A 21078-nucleotide genomic window follows, 5' to 3' on the forward strand; every position below is an offset into this window, starting at 1 on the left:
TTCATTCTGTAACAATATAATGGTGCACAGAATGGCCAAACTATTCCAAATATCATAGCTGGTTTAGCGTTGTTACTCTCAGTGCACCACTCAGAGTATTTTAACCCATTGTATCTGTGTGTGGAATCACAACTGGTTTGACATTTATTACAGAACTAATATGGCGCCAATTGGTTAATTGGAGAAAGAAAATGGAAGGACAGGGACTGGGGGTTGGTACATTTGACAGACATAGTACTGCTGCATTAAATTATTTCATCCAGGGTTGCGCACATCCCAGCAAGAATCTTGCAGAAGGCAGGAACAATCCCTGGACAAGGCGCCAGCTCATCGCTACCACTGTGCCACCATGCCCTCATGTTTGATGTTTTAATGCATTTCATCATAAAAATGATATCAAGGATACATCTTAGTATTGTAACATCATGAATGTAATGTATTCTGTGTGGTGATCACTGCCTGCATGCTAATGTTAGTGAAAGAGAAAGCCTGTTTAAGAAGCACATAGTGTTTCACACACATAATATACACAGAATGCGAAGCATTTTACATGCTACTTTAATTATGATGGGATTTAAGAAACTCTAGTAAATGAAACATCGATTTTAGAGATGATGTTTACGATGGTCTTCTTTAATGACAAAATAAATTATGAGATTAAAGTCTGCATTTTGACCTTTTTTTCTGTCTTTTTTCTTTTCTCTGTACCCTAATACGCTTCCGTATGACACTCAGACGGTGGGCTACGACTCGCCTTTTCACATCGACGTTAATATCTGAACACTTCTTTTTTATTTCAGCACTGTGTGACTTTCTGAACTTGAACTTTTGAGTGTCATTGCATCAGTTTCCTTTTGTTGCTCATACCACTGCCTAAGCCACCAAACAGTTTGTTTTTCCTTGACTCCACATCACTGAGTAGGACCTCCACTTCATATTCAGTGAAATTCTTCTTTTTTTCATGTGCTTTTACCATTGTCTTTTAGCAAAACACCAAACTGAAGAGGCTATTTATATTTATTTGCATATTCAAATACACGGTGGCGCAGTGGTATCTCTGCTGGCTCGCAGTTTGGAGACCTGGGTTCGCTTCCCGGGTCCTCCCTGCGTGGAGTTTGCATGTTCTCCCCGTGTCTGCATGGGTTTCCTCCGGGCGCTCCGGTTTCCTCCCACAGTCCAAAGACATGCAGGTTAGGTGGACTGGCGATTCTAAATTGGCCCTAGTGTGTGCTTGGTGTGTGGGTGTGTTTGTGTGTTTCCTGCGGTGGGTTGGCACCCTGCCCGGGATTGTTTCCTGCCTTTTGCCCTGTGTTGGCTGGGATTGGCTCCAGTAGACCCCCATGGCCCTGTGTTCTAATTCAGCGGGTTAGAAAACGGATGGATGGATGGATATTCAAATATGTGAAATTCTGGGAGGAGTTTGGGTGTGGCTGTAGGCGCATGCTCGTGCGTTAAATGTGACGTTCATTGGGATTTATAAAGGGGAAGTGCATGGAACTTGGCATATGCACAGTTTTAATGCATCTGGATTGTTTTGTGTGCACTCACATTTCTGTCTTTGTCCGTATACCATGTTTTAGTGTGAATTCTACGCACAGTGTTATACATGAGGCTTCTGGTCATGAAGTGACTCCTCTGTCTGGGCAGTCATGCTTTTTTGGCCATAGGATGGAAAGGGGCAGAGTCAGTTGCCCTCAGTGGGCGGTTTCTCAGTACTATGGAGGAAAAAGAAGACACATACACAGAAGGAAGACTACATACCTGGAGGGTGACTCTCTGACACTCATGACACTTTGAAATAATAAATCATTCTAAACTGCAAATAATGGAGCTGTTTGGTTGGTTTAGTGTAAGGTAAATAATAAGTAAATAATTATTTGCTATGTGCACAATGGCTTACACACCAGAAGGCACCTCATTCATTTCTAGATAAAGTTCTTATTCTCCATACTTGCATTTCATACTTTTATGGTTAGGAAAATTATTTAACTTACCTGTTACAACTTAATGCATCCAGTTGATTGAGAAGCTGAAGCACTGCTTCTCTTCAGTTTGTACTCAAGCCACTGGAAAGACTTCGGAAAGCAGAAACAATCTGTGGATGTATATGTTTCCCTGTGCACATCCATCTTGACTTGTCAATGGAGGACTATTGTTCCATGTGCGTGCAAGTACTCACTGACAACAACTTCCTATCCATTTACGCAGTGTGCTGGTGCTTCACTAACTTGTACTGAGGATCTGTTTGCCATCAGTAGTGGCTAGCGGAGGTGAAAAACAGGAATATATATAAAATATACAAGTTGGTGTAACCACTGTCAAGGTAAAATTGAACTAATATGTAGATGAAGTTCCAGGGAATGTTTTAAGATAGATGAGTGTGCAAAGTTGTCAATGCTTTTCAATGGGAGAACTTTAAAAACTGTGTACGTCGCAATATCTCAATGAAAAATGAACTGTCTTGAGAAAATTTCCTTGTAGAATAAGTGTTTCAACAAAATTAGTCCACAACAGATGAGTTGTTTCACATGGAAAGACTGATGGATATGGGCTACTGCAATAGGTGCTTGATGCGATTTAAATGGGAACACACCTAAAAACTCACATTTTAGTAGAATGGCATGAGGTAATACATAAAGAGAAGTAGCAGCCAGTAATAAACGTTTAAAAGCTTCAGCATCAGATATGCACCCTACCTGTAAAACGGAAAATTGAAGTCAAGTCATTGACGTGCTTTGATGGCACCATCGAAAACTCCCAGGTTTCACCTGGCCGGGAGAGAACTACATTCCTCTCTAACTGGATTCTTTCATTTGAATGTCTTTCTCCTGGCCACTGGTTGGTGTTGGGGTCACGGGGTGTCATCTCATTTTAGAAGATAGGGTCTTCTAGCAATTTCAATCCTGAGATTGTGGTGAAGCACAGATTTGTTAATTTGCTTTCAGAGGGTGGCAACCCTTTATAGTACTAATTTTCCAACATGCGCTGACCCAGCTGACTTTTATTAGCACAGGTAGGAGAACTCATTAGTGGTCTGCTTCAATACTTATTCCCTATCTCTTTCCAATTAATTGTGCACAACGTTTTTGTTTTTATGGATTGGAATGTTAAGATTTTTTTGGCTGTGTCATTTTGCTGAGTTAATACCAATGTCTGGCCTAAATAGCATGTACATACTTGAATTGGAAATATGTGAGAAAAGGAGAAAAAAATTGACACCATGAATATTTATTTCCCTCGGTGTTTGGGTGTGAATCTTTGCTTTCAATAACTGGTGTGTCCCTAATCCATCCCCTCTGTATTTACGGGGACAACATTCATTGACGCACACATTATAAACAGCAAACAGGACGATGGAAACAAAACGAACTCAGCACATACATTGAAAACACTATTACTATGTAGCCCCGCTACAATTCTAAAACATGAAATGTCTTCTGCTTTAACTATTCTGTGGTAGAATGAGTTTTGTGTTTAGGGTCGTTATCTTGCTTCATGATCAACTTTCTCTTGAAAGGATTACCAGTTCATTTGAAGTCTGCTGTTTGAATCAATGGGGTGACAATGAGGTGTGAATGTGGGGGATACTGCCCTGAAGAACATAAGTCTGGATCTTCACTATCAAAGTCTTATTTTCACCATACAGGTTTGTGGAACTGTGTCATGGCTCGATCAAAAGAGATTCCTGAGGACTTTGTGGATGCTCACCAGGCTGTAACCTTATATTTGAGGTCATAGTTATGCAGAAATGGAGAAAATTATAAAAAGATGTTAATGCTCACCAGGTTGGAAAAGGTTGCAAACCCATTTCTAAAGAGTTTGGATTCCCCCAGTCCACTGTCAGGTAGACTGTGTACAAATGGAGCGATTTCAACTCCAGGAGTGGTTGACCACAATAAAGATCAATCCAAGAGCAAGGCGTGTAATATTCTGGTAGGTCACAAAGAACCTCAGGATCATTTCTAAGGAGCTTAAAGCCTTTTTTGCATTGATTACTGATATTGTTAATAAGCCCAACATCAGGAGATCACTGAACAATAATGATGTGCATGGCAGGGTTAAAATGAGACAGTCACTGCCCTCCAAGGAGAATGCTGCTGCCCATCTAAAGTTTGCTAGACCACATAGTAAGCCAGAAGTCCAAAAGAAGACTTTTTGGCTTGAAGGAAAAATGTTATGTTTGACAAAAAGCAAACATCGCCATCTAGCATTCTAATTTTATTCAGTCTGTGAAACATGGTGGTGGCAATATCATGGGTTGGGCCTGCTTTGCTGCTTCTGGACCAGGACAGGAAAACATCAGGGCATTCCTCCTTGAACTGTAGCTTAAGAGAAAATAGACTAGTCAGCCAGACATCTTCTTTAGAAACACAGGTCATTCTACCAATGAAGAAAGTTCATGTTTTGGAAAGGTTGAGTTAAAGTCCTGACCTTAATCCTTTAGAAATATTCTGGAAGTACCTGACACAAGCAACATTCCCTGAGTTGATGCAGTTCTACAAGAAGGAATGGCAGGAAATTCCTCCAAGCCAATGTTCAGGGTTGATCAGCAGTCACTGGAAACATCTAATTGAAGTAATTGCTACACAAGGGGTCACACCAGTTATTGAAAGCAGAGATTCATACACAAATACATTACAATGATTATTTCCTCAGAAAAATAAATGAAAATGTATAATGTGTTTGGGTCATTTGTTTCATTGGGTTCTTTTTAGATAGTTTGTAGGAATCTGAATACGTTTGAGGTCATAGTTATGCAGAAATGAAGAAAATTCTAAAAAAGATGTTAATGCTCACCATGTTGGAGAAGGTTGCAAACCCATTTCTAAAAAGTTTGGACTCCACCAGTCCACGTTTAGGTAGATTGTGTACAAATTCCCTTTCCAGGAATGGTCGACCAACAAAGTTCACTCCAAGAGTGAAGCTAATTCAACATGCAAGAAACAGTTTCAGCTTTTCACACCATGATGTCGACTTTTGTCGACAACCATCTCGAAAGTCATTATGCTGCAGCACTGATGACATTTGTTCAGTTTTTGAATGAACCTAACCAGCAATAAAAAGAGACATTCAAATTCTTTCATTTACCGATGACATATTTCTCTAAGGTTTTCATGTCTGCCATTGCACTGCCCCACAAACCTGAAACAGAAAAAAAGGGAAGAAAATGGAGATCATGATTTCTGGACTCATTTCCCTTTGCAATGTAATGACTTTTTATTTGTTAACAGGTTACGTGCAGACAGAATCAGTGCAATGCACCCACATCTCTTTTGCTTTTGACAGATTTCATTTGGCTATGCAGACTGAGGTTGGACAGGTTGAGTCCTGAGTACCTAATTCAGATGATTAAAGGCTGACATCTTACCTTGCAGCAAATACACGCTTGGTTCGGGATGATACTCCTTCATTTCCGACCCCTCAAATTTACTCCCAAACATCTTGGTTTCAACAAATGCTCCATAACTTGGAAACCCACATTCATACGGTGTAAATTCAAACCAGATCTCTAAGAGAGGAGAAAAAAAAGAAACAACAACAACAAGAAGAAAACAGAAAAACAATTACTAGATGGTTAGTGAGGATTCTGTTAACTGGTGTTGCCCAGATGTTTGGAATTGGTGCTTGATGCTCCCTCTACCCCAATAACATTACTTTATTTCCAATTATGCCTAATGCTCTTGGATATTCCATATTTACATACTTCAAGAAAAGCTTCCAACGGTGCATTGTTGTGTAGGATACTGTACTATAAAATATTCAGCTGAGCAGTCACTAAATGTCACCTCTGCAGGCTGCAGTTACTTGGCTTGTACTTTAGTGATGGTAATAAGGCTTACAAGCAAAAAGAAAGCAAAATAAATTATTTTTGGGTTGTACGTAACTTTTCCTTGAATATACGTATAGTGTTCCCCCCAACCATGGATTGTCCACTTGCAATTTCAGTTATTCACATTTTGAAAATACTGCATAAAACAATCAAGACATTAACTGTGCACCCACCTGTCGTACAGCATTTAGCATGAATGATGCCAATGTCCGCAGTTTTTGATGTCACCCACTCCAGCCAACTATCCAACCTCCCTCTCCCTGTTAGTATTATCAAAATATCTGAGGTGATTTTCTTTATACAGTAACCTTACCCGCACCTACAAAAGTGTAACCAATTTTGTGAAAACCGCAGTTTCCTTGTTCCAACTCGAGGCTGTGCATAGCAGAAAAGAAAATTCAGAGAGGGCTTGCAAGCAGCAGCGATAGCAGGTCTGTCATGTCTTTAGATCTCCGGGGGCTACACAGGTCAACATGTGATATGGGTAGATTGTTGAACCCCATTCGTGATGGGTACAGGGGCTAGCAAGTGTTCCTTACGAATAAGTAATTCCCAGTAAGTGTAGGTCATACGTTCAGTGATTACGCCACTACCCTCTGTATACACCACCTGTCATTACTACTGATTGAATGGTTTACTGAGCTCGTCAGATTGGCTCTGCCGCTGTCACTCATGGAGTGCCTAGAAGCCAATTAAACTTGACTAAACAGAAATTAAAAAGTCGAAACAAGTTTTCTGTAGGTGAACCTGCACAAGGATCATTACCAAGTTTTGAGAGGAGCGAGAGCAGAGGGCTGATTGTGTCCATTTGATCCCATCTCCCCACGCCAGTCCTCCTCCTAAGCCTGCATGCCACCAGAAGCTAACCCCATTTTTTCCATAGGATCAACACTTCTTTAATACCTGCACGCAGTCTTTCAGGAACACAACCACCATGGATTGACTACATATAGGGTTCACTTATCTGCAGGGAAGCATGGAAAATGGGGGACTATTGTATATTAAAGAGAGATTCCACATTTACTTTTGAGACTTAAGTACACTTAATACGAGAAACAGTACTTTAAAACTAGTACTTGAGTAGTTTTTCTCATGTGCAAATGTTGCTTTTTCTTGAGTCACTTTCCAGAATGGCACCTTGACCCATATCGTTGGGTACTTCATACAACACTGTCACCCACTTAAGGTAACAAATTCAGGTTCTGTTAGTAAGTCACATTGCACCACTTTATAGATGTTTTGTAAGTGTTATTAAAGGGACCACGTCCAGGGTCCTGTTACAGTTACAGTATGTTACTAATTGATGCATTATAGACAGACAGTGCCTGAATTTAAGAGAAAAATGTGATTGAAACTGCCTGCCAGTTTAGCAGGGTCATCCTAACATTTCTACCATGTCACTTAAATTAATAAGATGAGATCAGTCATAACATTTCACTTTATATTTTGCTTTCTTGATAACAATTTATATTTAAGACGTCTTATTTCTTTAAACCAAGTATCACCCTTGACACCTAATAATGAACTGTTTTGGGACCTTATATAATACTTAATAGCAGAGGTGTGTTTCTTGTCCATACCATTTATCTCTATGCTGACTGGTGTGTTTGAAATGGTTTGTACTCCTTATATATAAATGAAAGTAACTGATACAAGGAAGCTTTCTGTTAGATTTCTTCAGTCTGCCATGATGTATTTCACTGGTATGAGGTGGCTCAACCTGTAATCTATATATATAAAATCCCTATGTGCGTCCAGGTGTCCGTGTGTGGGTGTCTTCTGGTGAAGTGCGCATGCGCGGGGCACGGTGCGATGCGCGATATTACTGTCAGAGAAAGTTAGAGGCGTTTTACGGAAATACAAACCAGTACTACTGTGAGAGGAAATTAAAGGTACACAATACAGTGACGCATATTACAGCCACATACAAGCCAGTATTACTGTCAGAGGACATTAAAGGCATATTACCGACGCGGACGCCTGTATTGCCGCCAGAGAAAATTAAAGGTATATTACGGATGTACGGACATATATTATGGACGTACAAGCCAGCGGACGTACAAGACGGTATCCTTCAATAAGGGCGCGCACAAAAAGGCGAGCCTCAAAAGGACGACCTCAATTGGGCGCATAAATAAAGATCTGCACCTGTTGCTCTTCACATATTCCAGAGCCATTTGAAGTAAATTATCTACGCGCCCTTATTGAATAGAGCCGTACAAGACAGTATTACTGTCACAGAAAATTAAAGACACGCAATACATGGCGGCAGCCCATGAAGAACGGTCAGCTCAGCAAGTAAACATCAACAAAAGAAAGGCTGAAAGAAAGAAAAATACGACCAACAAAAAGAATGAGGTCAAAGTCCCTTGCCATTTAATATAGACTGTTCCTACTAATGTTTATGAACTACTGTTCTAGCGCCCGTTATTGTAACGGGCTAAATGACTAGTATGTTAATAAAGAACTTCAGCATTTGTAGTTCATATATATACTGATCTGAAGTTTTATCATTGCAAATTATACAGACAGGTGTTCAAAATAATTTATACCCAAGAACTATAATCAAAAAGCAAAAGCAAAAAGTCAGGAGCTGCGAAGTCAAATTACGAAATAATGACAGCAAATGTGCAAAGTTTTTATCGAAACCTGTCAAAGTCAGATAATTATGATTCTGTCATTCTGATCTATAGCTTCCTTAGCGTTACATTTATCCCCCAGAAAAATTAGCCAAAAATGTTGAATTTTTGCAACAAGAAAAAGCATTATTACGTATAACAGAAACATGGAAACACCAAAACATAACATAAATACAGTAGGAATGTCTGACTAGTGTTCATTGCTGAGCTGATGCACACTTAGTACACATCCTTTGTGTGACATGTTTAGAGGCATTCAAAAAACAGTCCAATATTGCAATCGTCATTTTGTCCCTTCTTATGGCGCTATTGTTAATTCCTTTTGCCGGGACCATCCCAGAGTGGGCACGTCCTCAGATGTCGTGGGACTGTCAAAAATGACGCAACAGGATTAAAGATAATCAAAGGGAATATTTCTTCATCCATCTACACAGATTCTAAAACCATTCAAACCTTGCTAACAATTTTTCTTTGTTTTCTTTCTCCAGTTTTTAAACTCCCTGTGATCTTTATTGACTTAAATTTTGTTCTTGTGATTCTTGGCTTTGGCTATTGAGAGTTGTTCTCCAGGCTCTGACCCTCACTTTGCTTTTTGGACTATGCCCTTCTCGTCCAGTTGCCCTCTGAAATCTTTTGTCCACTGGGCATGACAGACATAAGGAGATAATTAAACCAAATGTATTGAGCTTTTATCGGAATCTGTCAAATTCAGATAATTATGGTTCTGTTGCACCAATTTTTAAATAGATACATGAATAACGAGATACACGTAACTCCCTGACTCCCTGGCTGTCGTGAGACAAAATTACTGCAATTCTAGGTAAAAGAAACAAACAAATGATTTGAAAAATAATTAAAACTTCTAATTATTCACAATGAAAAACATGAGACAAGTCAAGAATCATTTCACAAACACAATAAACCAAAATTAACAGTGAAAGTAGTAATAGGTAATAAATATAAAAAAGCACACCATGTTCTCATTCAAAATCTATGACTATGCTGACAACTGAGTTATTGTTTAGTAAATATTTAAAATAACGGGAATATTTGCGTGCCAGGATACTTCATGACGTATATTGAATCACCTGGGTGTTTATTCTTCTTGTCACAGTCAAAGTACTCCTTATTGATAGCGGCATACACCGGGTAAGGATTGTGCCCATTCTTGACGGCTTCTTGCTGCTTTGAAAGTTTTTGATTGTGTTCCTGCAAATAAACATGAGATTTTATTATTCTGTTACAATCTGTCCACGTTGTTGCACATGAGTGATCACATTTAACTTGAGTGGAAATGTAAATGCATTTTCTATCCACATACAATAATCAGGTCAGTGGAAAAGGCAAAAGAATTGTGTTCAGTGGTGACAGCAATCCAGTATGCCATGGAATGGTGGGCAGTCCTGATACTTGTGTGGCTTCAAAATGTGAGCGGAAGTATTGTGCCGCATCTCAGTCATTGACACGTCACATCTGGCATCATGCAAAAACACTAAAGGTCTTTACAGCAGTGTGCCATGTCTCCTTCTTTTCACCTTTTTGCGTTTGAGCCGTTTCGAACACTCAGTTTCTATTCTAACTACAAGTTAGTTGCTCAATGCACTATACAGAATGAAATTCTTTTTAAATAGTATTAAATCTTTAGTTTTTATTATTTCACAACATGTCCTGTGTTTTCTGATCGGGTGATTCCTTTAAGTCTTGTTTGGGGATCGTCGCTGGACACATTTGCATGCATAATTAGCCATGTAGTGTGCTCTGTCACAGCACAGGGATCAGTGTTATATATCTGGAGGCAGTACTCCTAATATTCCCATTATGGTCAACTAATGTACCTCTCAAATAAAACCACTGCATATTTCTCATGTATTTATTTATTTATTTATTATGCATGTGAGATGGAAATTAGACAGTGTTTCTAAATGTTTGAAGCTTTGGGTCCCATTTTTATCTTTTAAGTTTACTGATGACCCACATACAGCAATTGAAGAACCGGGGAGGGAGCTGATTTGAAACGACCACAAGTGGAAGAACGTGGTTTCCCATTAGTGAAGAGACAGTTAGAGATGGAAAAAATATTACTCAGAGCTGTCAAGTGCTTCACTAGCTTGTGACTAAGTGATTGCCACGTTGTTGGCAACAATATTACAATTGCATGAAAGTGTTGCGCGTGCGTGTGATGTCATGCTGGGCTTGTGAAGCACCATGGTTTGCTTGGAAAAAAAATGTTCACCTAAGCAGCCACACGTCCAATTTACAAGAAATTATTTGGCGAACACAGCATATTTGCTGCAAAAAAATGCTTTGGTGAATTTCACCGATCAACGATATTCGCCAATATGAAAGAAATCCAGAAACAAATCACAGGAGGCTCTAGATACTGTAACAAAAAATGAGTACAGGAAATTGGAAGAAGCTCAGGGCCAAGTGTGTTGCGTCTCAAGTGGTGGCTAAAATGGATTTGGTGTATATTGTATGATAAGTTTTTATTTAATCATTTCTGAGAATTTCGGGTCCCCCCTCGTTTACAAAGGGCACCTTACATTTTGTATGACAGATACTTTACACCAACATCATAATGATAACGAAACCATTACAATCATATGCCTTAGCACATTCCATTCCAAGTTTATGATGTCACAGGCTAACTGTTAAACTGATTGGGTGAAAAGGAACACCTGTCCTGGAATTACAACCCTGATCAGCAGAAATCAACGATATCAGGTCCACCAATAACTGAATTCACAGCAAAACGTTTGATTTTCACTTCAAAGAAACAAGCTTATTTTAAATTGTGTAGCAAATGAAATTTGCACTCTTAGCACACTCACTTTTAGCTTGTTTGTATCCTTGTTTTCTCAATGCAAAAATGAAGGAAAAATTATTCTGGTGCAGAGCTCAGAAATAGGGGACACAGCTAATAACTCTTAACTCTTTGCATTTATATAGTGCTTTTCTCACTACTCAAAGCGCTCAGCAATTGCAGGTTAAGGGCCTTGCTGAAGGGCCCAACAGAGCAGAGTCTCCTTTGGCATTTACGGGATTCGAACCAGCAACCTTCCGATTGTCAGTGCAGACTTACCTGAAAGCACTTTGGAGGCTCTTCCCTGTGCTAAGATCGATTTGCGAGTATCTGGAAGGATCCTGGCTTGGATTGGCTTATGGCACTAATGTACAGGAGCACCAAGGATGTTACTTCTGATCCCAAAAAAAGGAATGAGAGGCAAAACCAATGTTGTGAATGTGCAGATAGGCAGTGCACGAGGCAGATGAGAAAGCGTCAAGTTATATGGAAGAAACCGTGAAAGATGTGGGTGGCGGTAACAAAAATAACTCTTTTGACTGTGAATAACCCTTAGGGAAAATATTCCTTCCTTTTTGCCTCCATAAAACTAATTTTAGTGAGTTTTGCATAGCCCAATAGTGAAATGGTGCACAAAACAATTTTCACTTAACTGTATGCGAAATGTAATTTAGTTGTTTCAGTAATTGCTATGTGCGATAAGATCAAAATTTCAAGAAGACACCAAACATGTTCATTGCAGAAGTTACCTTTCCAAGAACTCTGCTAACCACCGTTCCCCAGAGGTCAGTGGCTGAGTAGTCTTCCTTGTAAGCAGCTGCCTCCAGTCTTTTCAGGAGATGATCTTCTCTCTTGAGGACATCGATGATATCATCAAAATCAAAATTTGCATCCTCAAGGTTACTGCAGATTTGACTAATTGTGGCAGAAAAGTCACTGGACCATTCCACATTTTCGTACAATGAACTGATTGCCCTGAAGAATACAAAAATTAAAGTGAAAAGGTGAAGGTTATTTGTGCAAAGAAAACAGACAAAGAAAGTTGGAGACACCATGATTTGCCTTCATCAGACATAGGACTGTAAGCCAAAAAGCAGGCTACACAGAAAGGGGAGAATAAAGCTGATAAGATGAACAGTGCTGTGTTGACATGGACTCACACACACCATGAGCCATCTCAGTTCATTGATTTGCATTGTGGTAACAGACTGTGGCTAGGTGTAAACCCATGACATCTAGATTACAACAGCCTTCAGAAGCTATTTCTTATCAGCTGAACTAAAAGATTCTCCTGGATTTGGCCGAGCAGTCACTGGTTCTGTACACTGCAAGTGCTGCTCAACCCTCACCATCCTGTGCAGCACCCTCACCACATGCGCAGAAGACAAGAATAGGCGTGAACTGGAGAAGATGAAGGAAGTGATCAATTCATTTCACTTGTCTTGGTGCCAGTTGGTTTCAGTTATAATGGTGGTGCTCATGCTGTTTACCTGTTGTGTGAGTGGCTGCTACTAGACCTCAAATGTCAATGTGATGCCATTGTATATCAGCTAGTTGAGATGCAAAGCCTGTGTGTGTGCTGTCTGTGATCATGGCTTTTTATTTATTTATTTTGGATAAGGATCTCCACTTTGGTCTGACTATTGCATTTTGTTTTGTTATCTAGGTACAATTTTCACTTAATTACTTGATTTACTTTACTGGTTTTGCCAACTCTCTGGTGTTCAACCGTATCTGGTAAGCTGACTATTGATTTGCTTATCCAAAAAAAAAAAATCTCTTTTATCTCTTGAACTTCGTTTGGCCAAAACATATTCAGTGGTTCAGCTTGCCCATCAATCTGATCCTCACACAAGTTCTGTTCTATGGTAGGACTTGTCAAGTCTTTGGTCTTAATGGCTCAAATATTCTCATTTCATTGATGTTTTTTCCATAATTCACAATTTCACTTCAATTAAACAAGTATCACTTCTGTTGTGATTTTAGTTCTTTTATTATTCAATATTTAAATCTCTGTATAATTTTAGTTCTTTTAGTCTATTTCTGTGGCATTTTGTATAATTTTATTGTTATTATAGTGATGTGACAGCGGCCTTTCTTGAAAGGGTTTCTCCTGTGGTTTTCAAGTAGGCAAAGACACGTTATCTGTAGTGACGATGTCTGCGCTAGTCACATGTTCAGATATATTCACTGCATTTAAGGTCATCACATTAACCCTACGCATTACAAACTGCACTATCTGTCTGTCTGTCTGTCATGTAGTGCCCGTTATGTCAAGCATTTACTGTCTTAATCTTCTTTATTTATTTATCTGGTTTGTACAATGCTATATACTGTATATTCTGCCGTTCTTTATTATATTCTGTAAGTGCCTTGAGCATGGGAAAGGCGCTATATAAATAAAATGTATTATTATTATTATTATTAAGCATCTATCAGTTACGTAGTGCACAGCCTATCTAGCTATCTATATAGTGTTTCTTTACTGTCTATCCAGATATATGCTGTCAGTTATATTACACATTTCCTATCTTTATAAACTATAGTGCCTTTCCTGTCTATTTTATAATCTGTGATCAATTATACAATCTATCTATCTATCTATCTATCTATCTATCTATCTATCTATCTATCTATCTATCTATCTATCTATCTATCTATCTATCTATCTATTATATAGTGCATTTCATAATTATCCCATGTTTTTATTTTTCGAGTGATGTATGAGAGACTTATTTTTTACTTTTTAGTACACTCTTTAACTTAATATAAGCATAGTTTTTAAAAAGTATTTATATATATATATATATATATATATATATATATATATATATATATATATATATATACAGTATATTTTTTGCTTTTTTCTCTCTTCCCAGACATCAGACCTTACTTTATTCTTTGTTATTTAGTATTGCCTAATCTTATTATTATTTTTGTGTCAAATTTTCTTCATCTTGTAAATCACTTTGAGCTACATCATTTGTATGAAAATGTGTAATATGAATAATTGTTGTTGTTGCTCCATTGCCCCACCAAACCCACTGTACTGATGAATCAAAAGAGTATAAGCAATTGATTGACTTTAACACGGAAATTACAAAAGAGAATTAAATCAGTAAAGTGAATCATGCTGTCCATTTCTAATCTACATGTGGAATTTTAGCAGCACACCAGCGCCCTCACCAGGTGGATCCTGACACTCCGCAGAGGTACGTCACACAGTCCAGCAATCCCGCCTCGAGGAATCCTGACATCGAGCCCAGAAAGCTAATCATGGCACGAAGACCCCCTCCAGAGCCCAGGACAGCAACAGTGGGCACCTGCCATGAAAATGGAAACAGTTAGGGTTCAAGTGTTTGAAATAAATGGGATTAGTTCACCAGAGGACATCTAAAACAAAAGTCTGAAAGAATGTTCATGCCAGTCAAATCTTCAGGATTTCTACAGATTCTCTTACAGAATTTTACTTTGGCTGTTGCTTTGACTGTACAATCATATTTGTCACCTCATAAAAATATGCAATGAAAAATATGTGTTTACAATAATCTGCTAGCGTCTTAGAAATAATAATGGGATGCCTTAGAGATTTTGCAGTTTCCCTGGAGCAGAAAATCATCTATTTTTGAACTTCAGACTTCTTATATTAAGTTTTAATTTTTACACAGACAAACCAGAATGGAGAATTTGAAGGACTCTTAATAGCAGTTTGGCTACAGAGGCAATTTACAATGAAAGAATTTCTCTCTCACATATACTTCCTGTATTGTACTATTAAATTATAACTTCAGTTCATCTGTTTCAGTTGGTTTATAACTGTATCTCTATTCATTAGTTTAAGTACCAGATGCCACATAACCTGGGGAAAGAAAGAAGTGTGAGGTACGGAAAAAAGGTCAACAGGCGTTGAGCAGAGACATCCATCATAAGGACAGCCAGCCAGCCAATCAAATGAGTGCAATGTCGCATGTCCTGGAACCCCGCATGTGCATTTTAACATAAATATGGCATGTCCGAGGGACAGTAGAAGGTGACAACAGAAGGGCAAAGACAGAGGTAGCAATGGAAGAGATTTGATCTCAACATAGGAGAACATAATCTATGAATAACAACAACAGCTAAATCAAAATCCACCCAGAACAACATCCCCACCTTGACATCTCTGATTTTCAGTAAGCGTTTCTAAGATTTTTTTTATATCCAGACTTTGCTATATGTGTTATCTGTTATACCTTTCTTTTATTTGGTATTTTTATACATTAATAAATGCCATATTGAAATAATAAGAGGACACCTAGTGTGGGGAAGATTGCTGCTTTCATGGCCATGGGGTTAATTAAAACTATTGAGGTAAATTCTCAATAATTAGAACAACTGCATTAAAAGTAAGACATAGTTTGGTTAGTAAGTGGCAGATGACCAGAAAAGTTGCACTTTTTTAGTGCTGGTAAATTCTTTCAGTATTTTAATAGTAAAAGAACAGTCAAGGAGGAAATGAAGTGCATCAGGAATAGTAAAGGGGGATTAAAAGATACAAGCAGTGAAATAGCGGATGCTCTAAATAAGCATTTTTCTGAGGTCTCCACAAGTGAGGAATTGGATAACCTCCCAGTGGTAACAGGGACTTCTAAGGAGGTACTAAGCGATTTAGAAATTGTAGAGAGAGAAGTGCTGCTCAGATTAAATGGCTGAAATCAAACAAATCACCCAGAACAGATCATTTTAACTCTCAAGTTTTTAAGGAGGCTAGCAAGTACAGATATAAACCCTTGACATATATTTTTATCATTGTGCACTGGGGAGATTCTGAAGGACTGGAAAATAGCAGGGTGACCGGGTAGGTCCAAACAACCACATGTCAGTAAGCTTAACATGCATCACAGGAAAATTAATGGAAGGAATTATTAACACCTGGCAAGGACAGGAGTCATTAGGAACAGTCAGCATGGGGTCAGATGAGGGAGGTCATGTTTTACTAACATGCTGGAATTCTATGAGGAGGAAACAGAAGTGTAAGATCAAAGTGGAGCATGTGATATTATTTATCTGGACTTTCAGAAAACATTTGATAAAGGCATCAAACTAAAAGAAGTGGGAGTTCAGGGTGATGTTTGTAGAAGTAGATAGCGTTCAGAATCCATTTAGAAGGCAAATAGAATGTCGGGTTATATAGCGCCTTGATGTGTGGAGTACAAATCCTTCTGAACACTGTTGGGAAGTTGACGGCATAGAGTCCACTGTGACTCCTAAATCCTTCTCATAAAGCGGACCCTTGATTTTCAGACCTCCCATTGTGTTTTCAAACCTAAAAGTTTTACTTCCTATGTGTAATACTTTACATTCTTTACATACTTTTACTGACATTAAACTTCATCTGCCACAAATCTGCCCAAGCCTGTCTGCTGTCCAAGTCCTTCTGTGATGATTTCACGAATTCCAAATTATCTGACAATCCACCTATCTTGGTGTCATCTGCATACTTAACCAACTTGTTACTTATATTCTTGTCAAGATTGTTTGTGTTTATTAAAAACAGCACTGACCCCTGCTGAACATAATTTTTAATATCACCTAATTCTTTATAGCTCAACCCTTTGTTTCAAGCATTTAAACCAACTTGTATTAACTTCTGTCACAAAAGTGCGACTAGGAGCGAGCTGCGTGGACCAAGTGAAGGTAATCATCCGCCAGGCCAGGGGGTGGCGGAGTGCTCTAAACCCTTTTCTGTTATCTCTGCAGGCCAAATACGGGAAAACCTGCCTGGTTTAACAACACTTCCTGTTCCGGGGCCCAGACGGACATCACTTCCTGTTCCGGCACACAGACGGACATCACTTCCTATTCCGGTCTAATGACATCACTTCCAGTTTCCAGTATATAAAACCTCCCTTAGGTCAGATCAGTTCATTTCATTCTGGGAACTCAAACAAGCAACATCGTTGTGTTAACTTTAACCCTTTTGCAGCCAGGAACAATATACGGGTGGCTTCCCCAAACCTTTTTCAGTATGTTGAGACTCATTCTTTTACACTTCACATAGCGTCTTGATTGTCCACTTCTTTTTTTTCTTTTGATTACTGACCTTTCATGTGGGGCCTTCTCCAAAGACTTCTGAAAATCAAGACAAATGATCTTACAGGTATATGCACTTCTCTGATCATCTGCTTTTTTGCTTCCTCATAGAATTCCAGTATATTAGTGAAATGCAAACTCCCCCAAGTAGACTGTTTACTGTTGTTGAGGTATCTAAGTGCTCAGAGGAAAGCCCACAGGGTTAGGGGGGAAAATATGCCAATTCAAACTCGGAAAGCTGAATCCTTAAAACCACCCCATAATAAAAATATGAAGATTATTAAAGGTCCATAATGAGGCCAAAAACATTACATGAGATGTTTGGAAAGGCCTTCAAATATTTCCGGTGGTTGTCCATCTCTTCTTACCTCACTTTTGGAGACACTTCTTCCCAGTATTCGTCCCAGGGCTTGAGCGGCCTGCATCTTTCGGGCGTCTACTGCACAGAGTTCTCCATCAGAAAGGTGACTTGAGAAGCGCACCTGTTGGCTAAAATAGGAGAAGACTTCATAAGGAATCTTGAAGCAACAATGGTGTGAAATTATTGCAAGTTCATGTGGGAATGTGAAAAAAGAACACTTGGCATGTTTGAGATATTTGTTATTCAATTTATGGGAAGCGGGTAACATTTGGGAAACTGTTTTCTTCAGGCACCAAACAATGGCATTAAATTAATGTCCACCTTTTTTATACAGTCATGTGAAAAAGTATTTTCCCCACTTTGGAAATTGTTGACTTTTTCAATGTATTTGAACAGGGAATCAGTAGATCTGCATTCAAACAGTAGTAGCAGATACAGTGCCTTGCAAAAGTATTCATCCCCCTTGGAGTTTGTCCTGTTTTATTGCATCACAACCTGGAATTAAAATGGATTTTTGGGGGGTTTAGCATGATTTGATTTGCAACAACATGCCTACCCCTCTGAAAGTGCATAATATTATTTATTGTGACGCAAAGAATAATTAAAACAAAAATAAACAGAAATCCTGAGTGCGCATAGGTATTCAGGACCCAAAGTATCTCCTTTGTAGAGCCCCATTGTGCTGCAATTGAATGTCTCTATTACCTTAGCACATCTGACCCCCATTAATCAAACCCCCCCCCCCACCCCCGGCATTTTCACCCATTCCTCAAGGCCAAAACTGATCCGACTCCTTCAAGTTCGGTCGGTTGTGTCGGGATCTTAAAATCATGCCACGGATTCTTCGCTGGATTGAGGTCTGGGCCTTTCCACATCATTGAAATGTTTCTCTTTAAACCACTCCAGTGTCGCTTTAGCAGTATGTTCAGGGTCATTCATTGTCCTGCGGGAAGGTGAACCTTCGTCCCCATCTCCAACCTCTGGCAGACTGAAGCAGGTTTTCCTCACGAATTGCCCATGTATTTAGTACCATCCATCTTTCCTTTAATCCTGACCAGTTTTCCTGTTCCCACAGAATGATGCTGTTGCCATCATGCTTCAGTTTATGAATGTTGTTCTCAAGGTGATGGGAAGGTTTGGGTTTGCACCATACATGACATTTCTGATGATGGCTAAGAAGTTCAATTTTAGTCTCATCTGGCCAGAAAACCTTTCTTGTTTGGGGAGTCTGCCACATGCTCTTGGACAAACTCAAAATGCGTTTTCATGTTTTTTTTTCTTTAAGCAAAGGCTTCTTTTTCGTGACCACTCTTCCATAAAACCCTGCTCTATGGAGTGTACAGCTTAAAGTGATCCTATGGTGCAGTTTATATAACTCAATTGGTGCAAGCTTCCTTTACATCTGCACTGTGGACAGCCAATGGATACTATTTTGGTAAATCAAGCGGCATGCTACAGACACCGAGGGGGACACTCCACCACCCAAGTTCTCGAAGTCTAACAATATAGAAAGGCATGCTACAGACATCAAGTGACGCTGATGTGTTTATTCATGGGGCATGTGATACAGACAACAAGGGGGACAACCCCACCTTGGTCATCAAAGTCTAATAATACTGAAAGCACACGATGGACACCGAGTGGCACCATATATGTAACTCAAGTGGCATGTGTTTTGGACCTTTCTGCCTCCATTTCCTCCATCCATGCTGTGGACAATGAGGGGCGCCATTTTGGTAACTAAAGGGGTACATGTTTTCCGTGCCTAGGGCTTCATGTGGGCTTCAACTAGCACTGATACAGAGACTAAAAAGGAAAATCAAAATTTTAGGTTTATGTCAAGGACCACCAAGTGATTATACGCTCTCTTCTACAACACATAAAACAAAGAATAAAGTTTGGACTCACCTCTGATCAGCGTTTGGTTGTGGATCAGTTTTCTTTTTCCTGGAAAAGACAACAAAAGGAAGCAAAAGTTGCATTTAACAAATCCAAAATATATGTATTGTTTATTCACTCCTATGCCAATCACTCATTTTATGCGAGTCATTCATATCCGGATCACAAGGACAACAATTTAAGCAAAGATGCCCAGATGTCCTCTTTTCCCCACCACCTCTTCCAACTCCTCATGGGGGATACCAAAGTGTCCCTAGGCCAGCTGGGAGATATAATCTCTTAAGTGTGTCCTGGGTCTGCCCCGAGGTTTCCTCCTGGTTGGACATGCTCGAAACACCTCCTCAGGGAAGCATCCAGGAGGCCTCCTACTCAGAATCAAGTGGCTCTACTTTGAGCTCGTCCCGAATGTCTGTGGTCCTCACCCAATCTCTATGGCTGAGCCCAGACACCCTGCAAAGAAAACTCATTTCTGAAGCTTGTATCTGTGATCTAGTTTCTTTGTTCACTACCAAAAGCTCATGACCAAAGATGAGGACAGGGACGCAGATCGACCAGTAAATCCTTCCTTCACCATGACTGACCAGTACAGGGTTTGCCTGCATCACTGCCGAGGCCGCTCAGATCTGCCTGTCAATCTCCAGCTCCCTTCTTCTTTCACTTGTGAACAAGACCCCTTCTATAGTTAAACTCCTCTGCTTGAGGCAGCACTTCATCATTTCACAGCAACTGCACCAAACAAAATGGTGTGTCTGCCTGTCATTTAGTATTTTAAATAGTCTGAATTAGCGTAAACCGCCCTAATCCAGGGTGTTCATAAGAAATGTGACAATTAACTTCATCACATAGAAGAATAGAATAAACAAGAACAATTGTGTCAAATATTTGAAATTTTAAAATGTGTGCTTCAGTTTAAATGTTTAAAGTCTAAATACTCTCGCCATTACCCTTTTTCACTGTCTGATAGAAGTCCATAGAAGGATAGATTCCTAGTAAAAGATGAAAAGTCTAAAATAACCTTATATTCGTAATCACAGACTTGAAATATGATAAAATATATTATTATAAAAATGATACAATGATATAAAATGATACCCTACATGCTTATGATTGGAAGTTGTCGTTTTTAATCTTCACAGTGTGTCTCATCAAGGACTAGGACCGCCAATAAAGAATCAAATATGACAAATATGATTATCTTCATGATCTGCACTCTACATGCATATATTTTCAGTTCCCATGTTTTCTAACTTTTGTGAACAGGAGCAATTTTGACCTCTCATATCCCATTATGAGGTTAACCCCTGGGGTCAGTTGATGTGGAATGCACAACTTAACATCATTCTGATCGTTTCTGCTGAAACACCTATTGGTTTATTCTTTATCAAAAGAGTGGTGGTTCTGAGGCTAAGGATCTGTGCTGATATCCCGAAGGTTGCCAGTTCGAATCCCCGTCACTGCCAAAAAGAGATCC

The 21078-nt window shown here is 39.2% G+C and overlaps 1 protein-coding gene across 1 annotated transcript in view; it reads right to left on the reverse strand.

Annotated features, from left to right (window-relative positions):
* LOC114647713 (cytosolic phospholipase A2 zeta-like) overlaps window positions 1-20181 on the reverse strand; it is a 54373-nt gene extending 34192 nt beyond the window's left edge. The window contains exons 1-8 of the mRNA XM_051924233.1: window positions 20117-20181; window positions 19617-19655; window positions 17716-17836; window positions 14462-14598; window positions 12022-12247; window positions 9558-9678; window positions 5369-5509; window positions 5089-5142 (exon numbers count right to left, since the gene is read on the reverse strand). Coding sequence (XP_051780193.1) covers window positions 5089-5142; window positions 5369-5509; window positions 9558-9678; window positions 12022-12247; window positions 14462-14598; window positions 17716-17836; window positions 19617-19655; window positions 20117-20181 — 904 coding nt within the window. The remainder of the gene's footprint in view (window positions 1-5088; window positions 5143-5368; window positions 5510-9557; window positions 9679-12021; window positions 12248-14461; window positions 14599-17715; window positions 17837-19616; window positions 19656-20116) is intronic.
* Between the last annotated feature and the right edge of the window lie 897 nt (window positions 20182-21078).

This window comes from Erpetoichthys calabaricus, chromosome 3 (genome assembly GCF_900747795.2).
Source record: "Erpetoichthys calabaricus chromosome 3, fErpCal1.3, whole genome shotgun sequence".
NCBI classification, from domain to species: domain Eukaryota; kingdom Metazoa; phylum Chordata; class Cladistia; order Polypteriformes; family Polypteridae; genus Erpetoichthys; species Erpetoichthys calabaricus.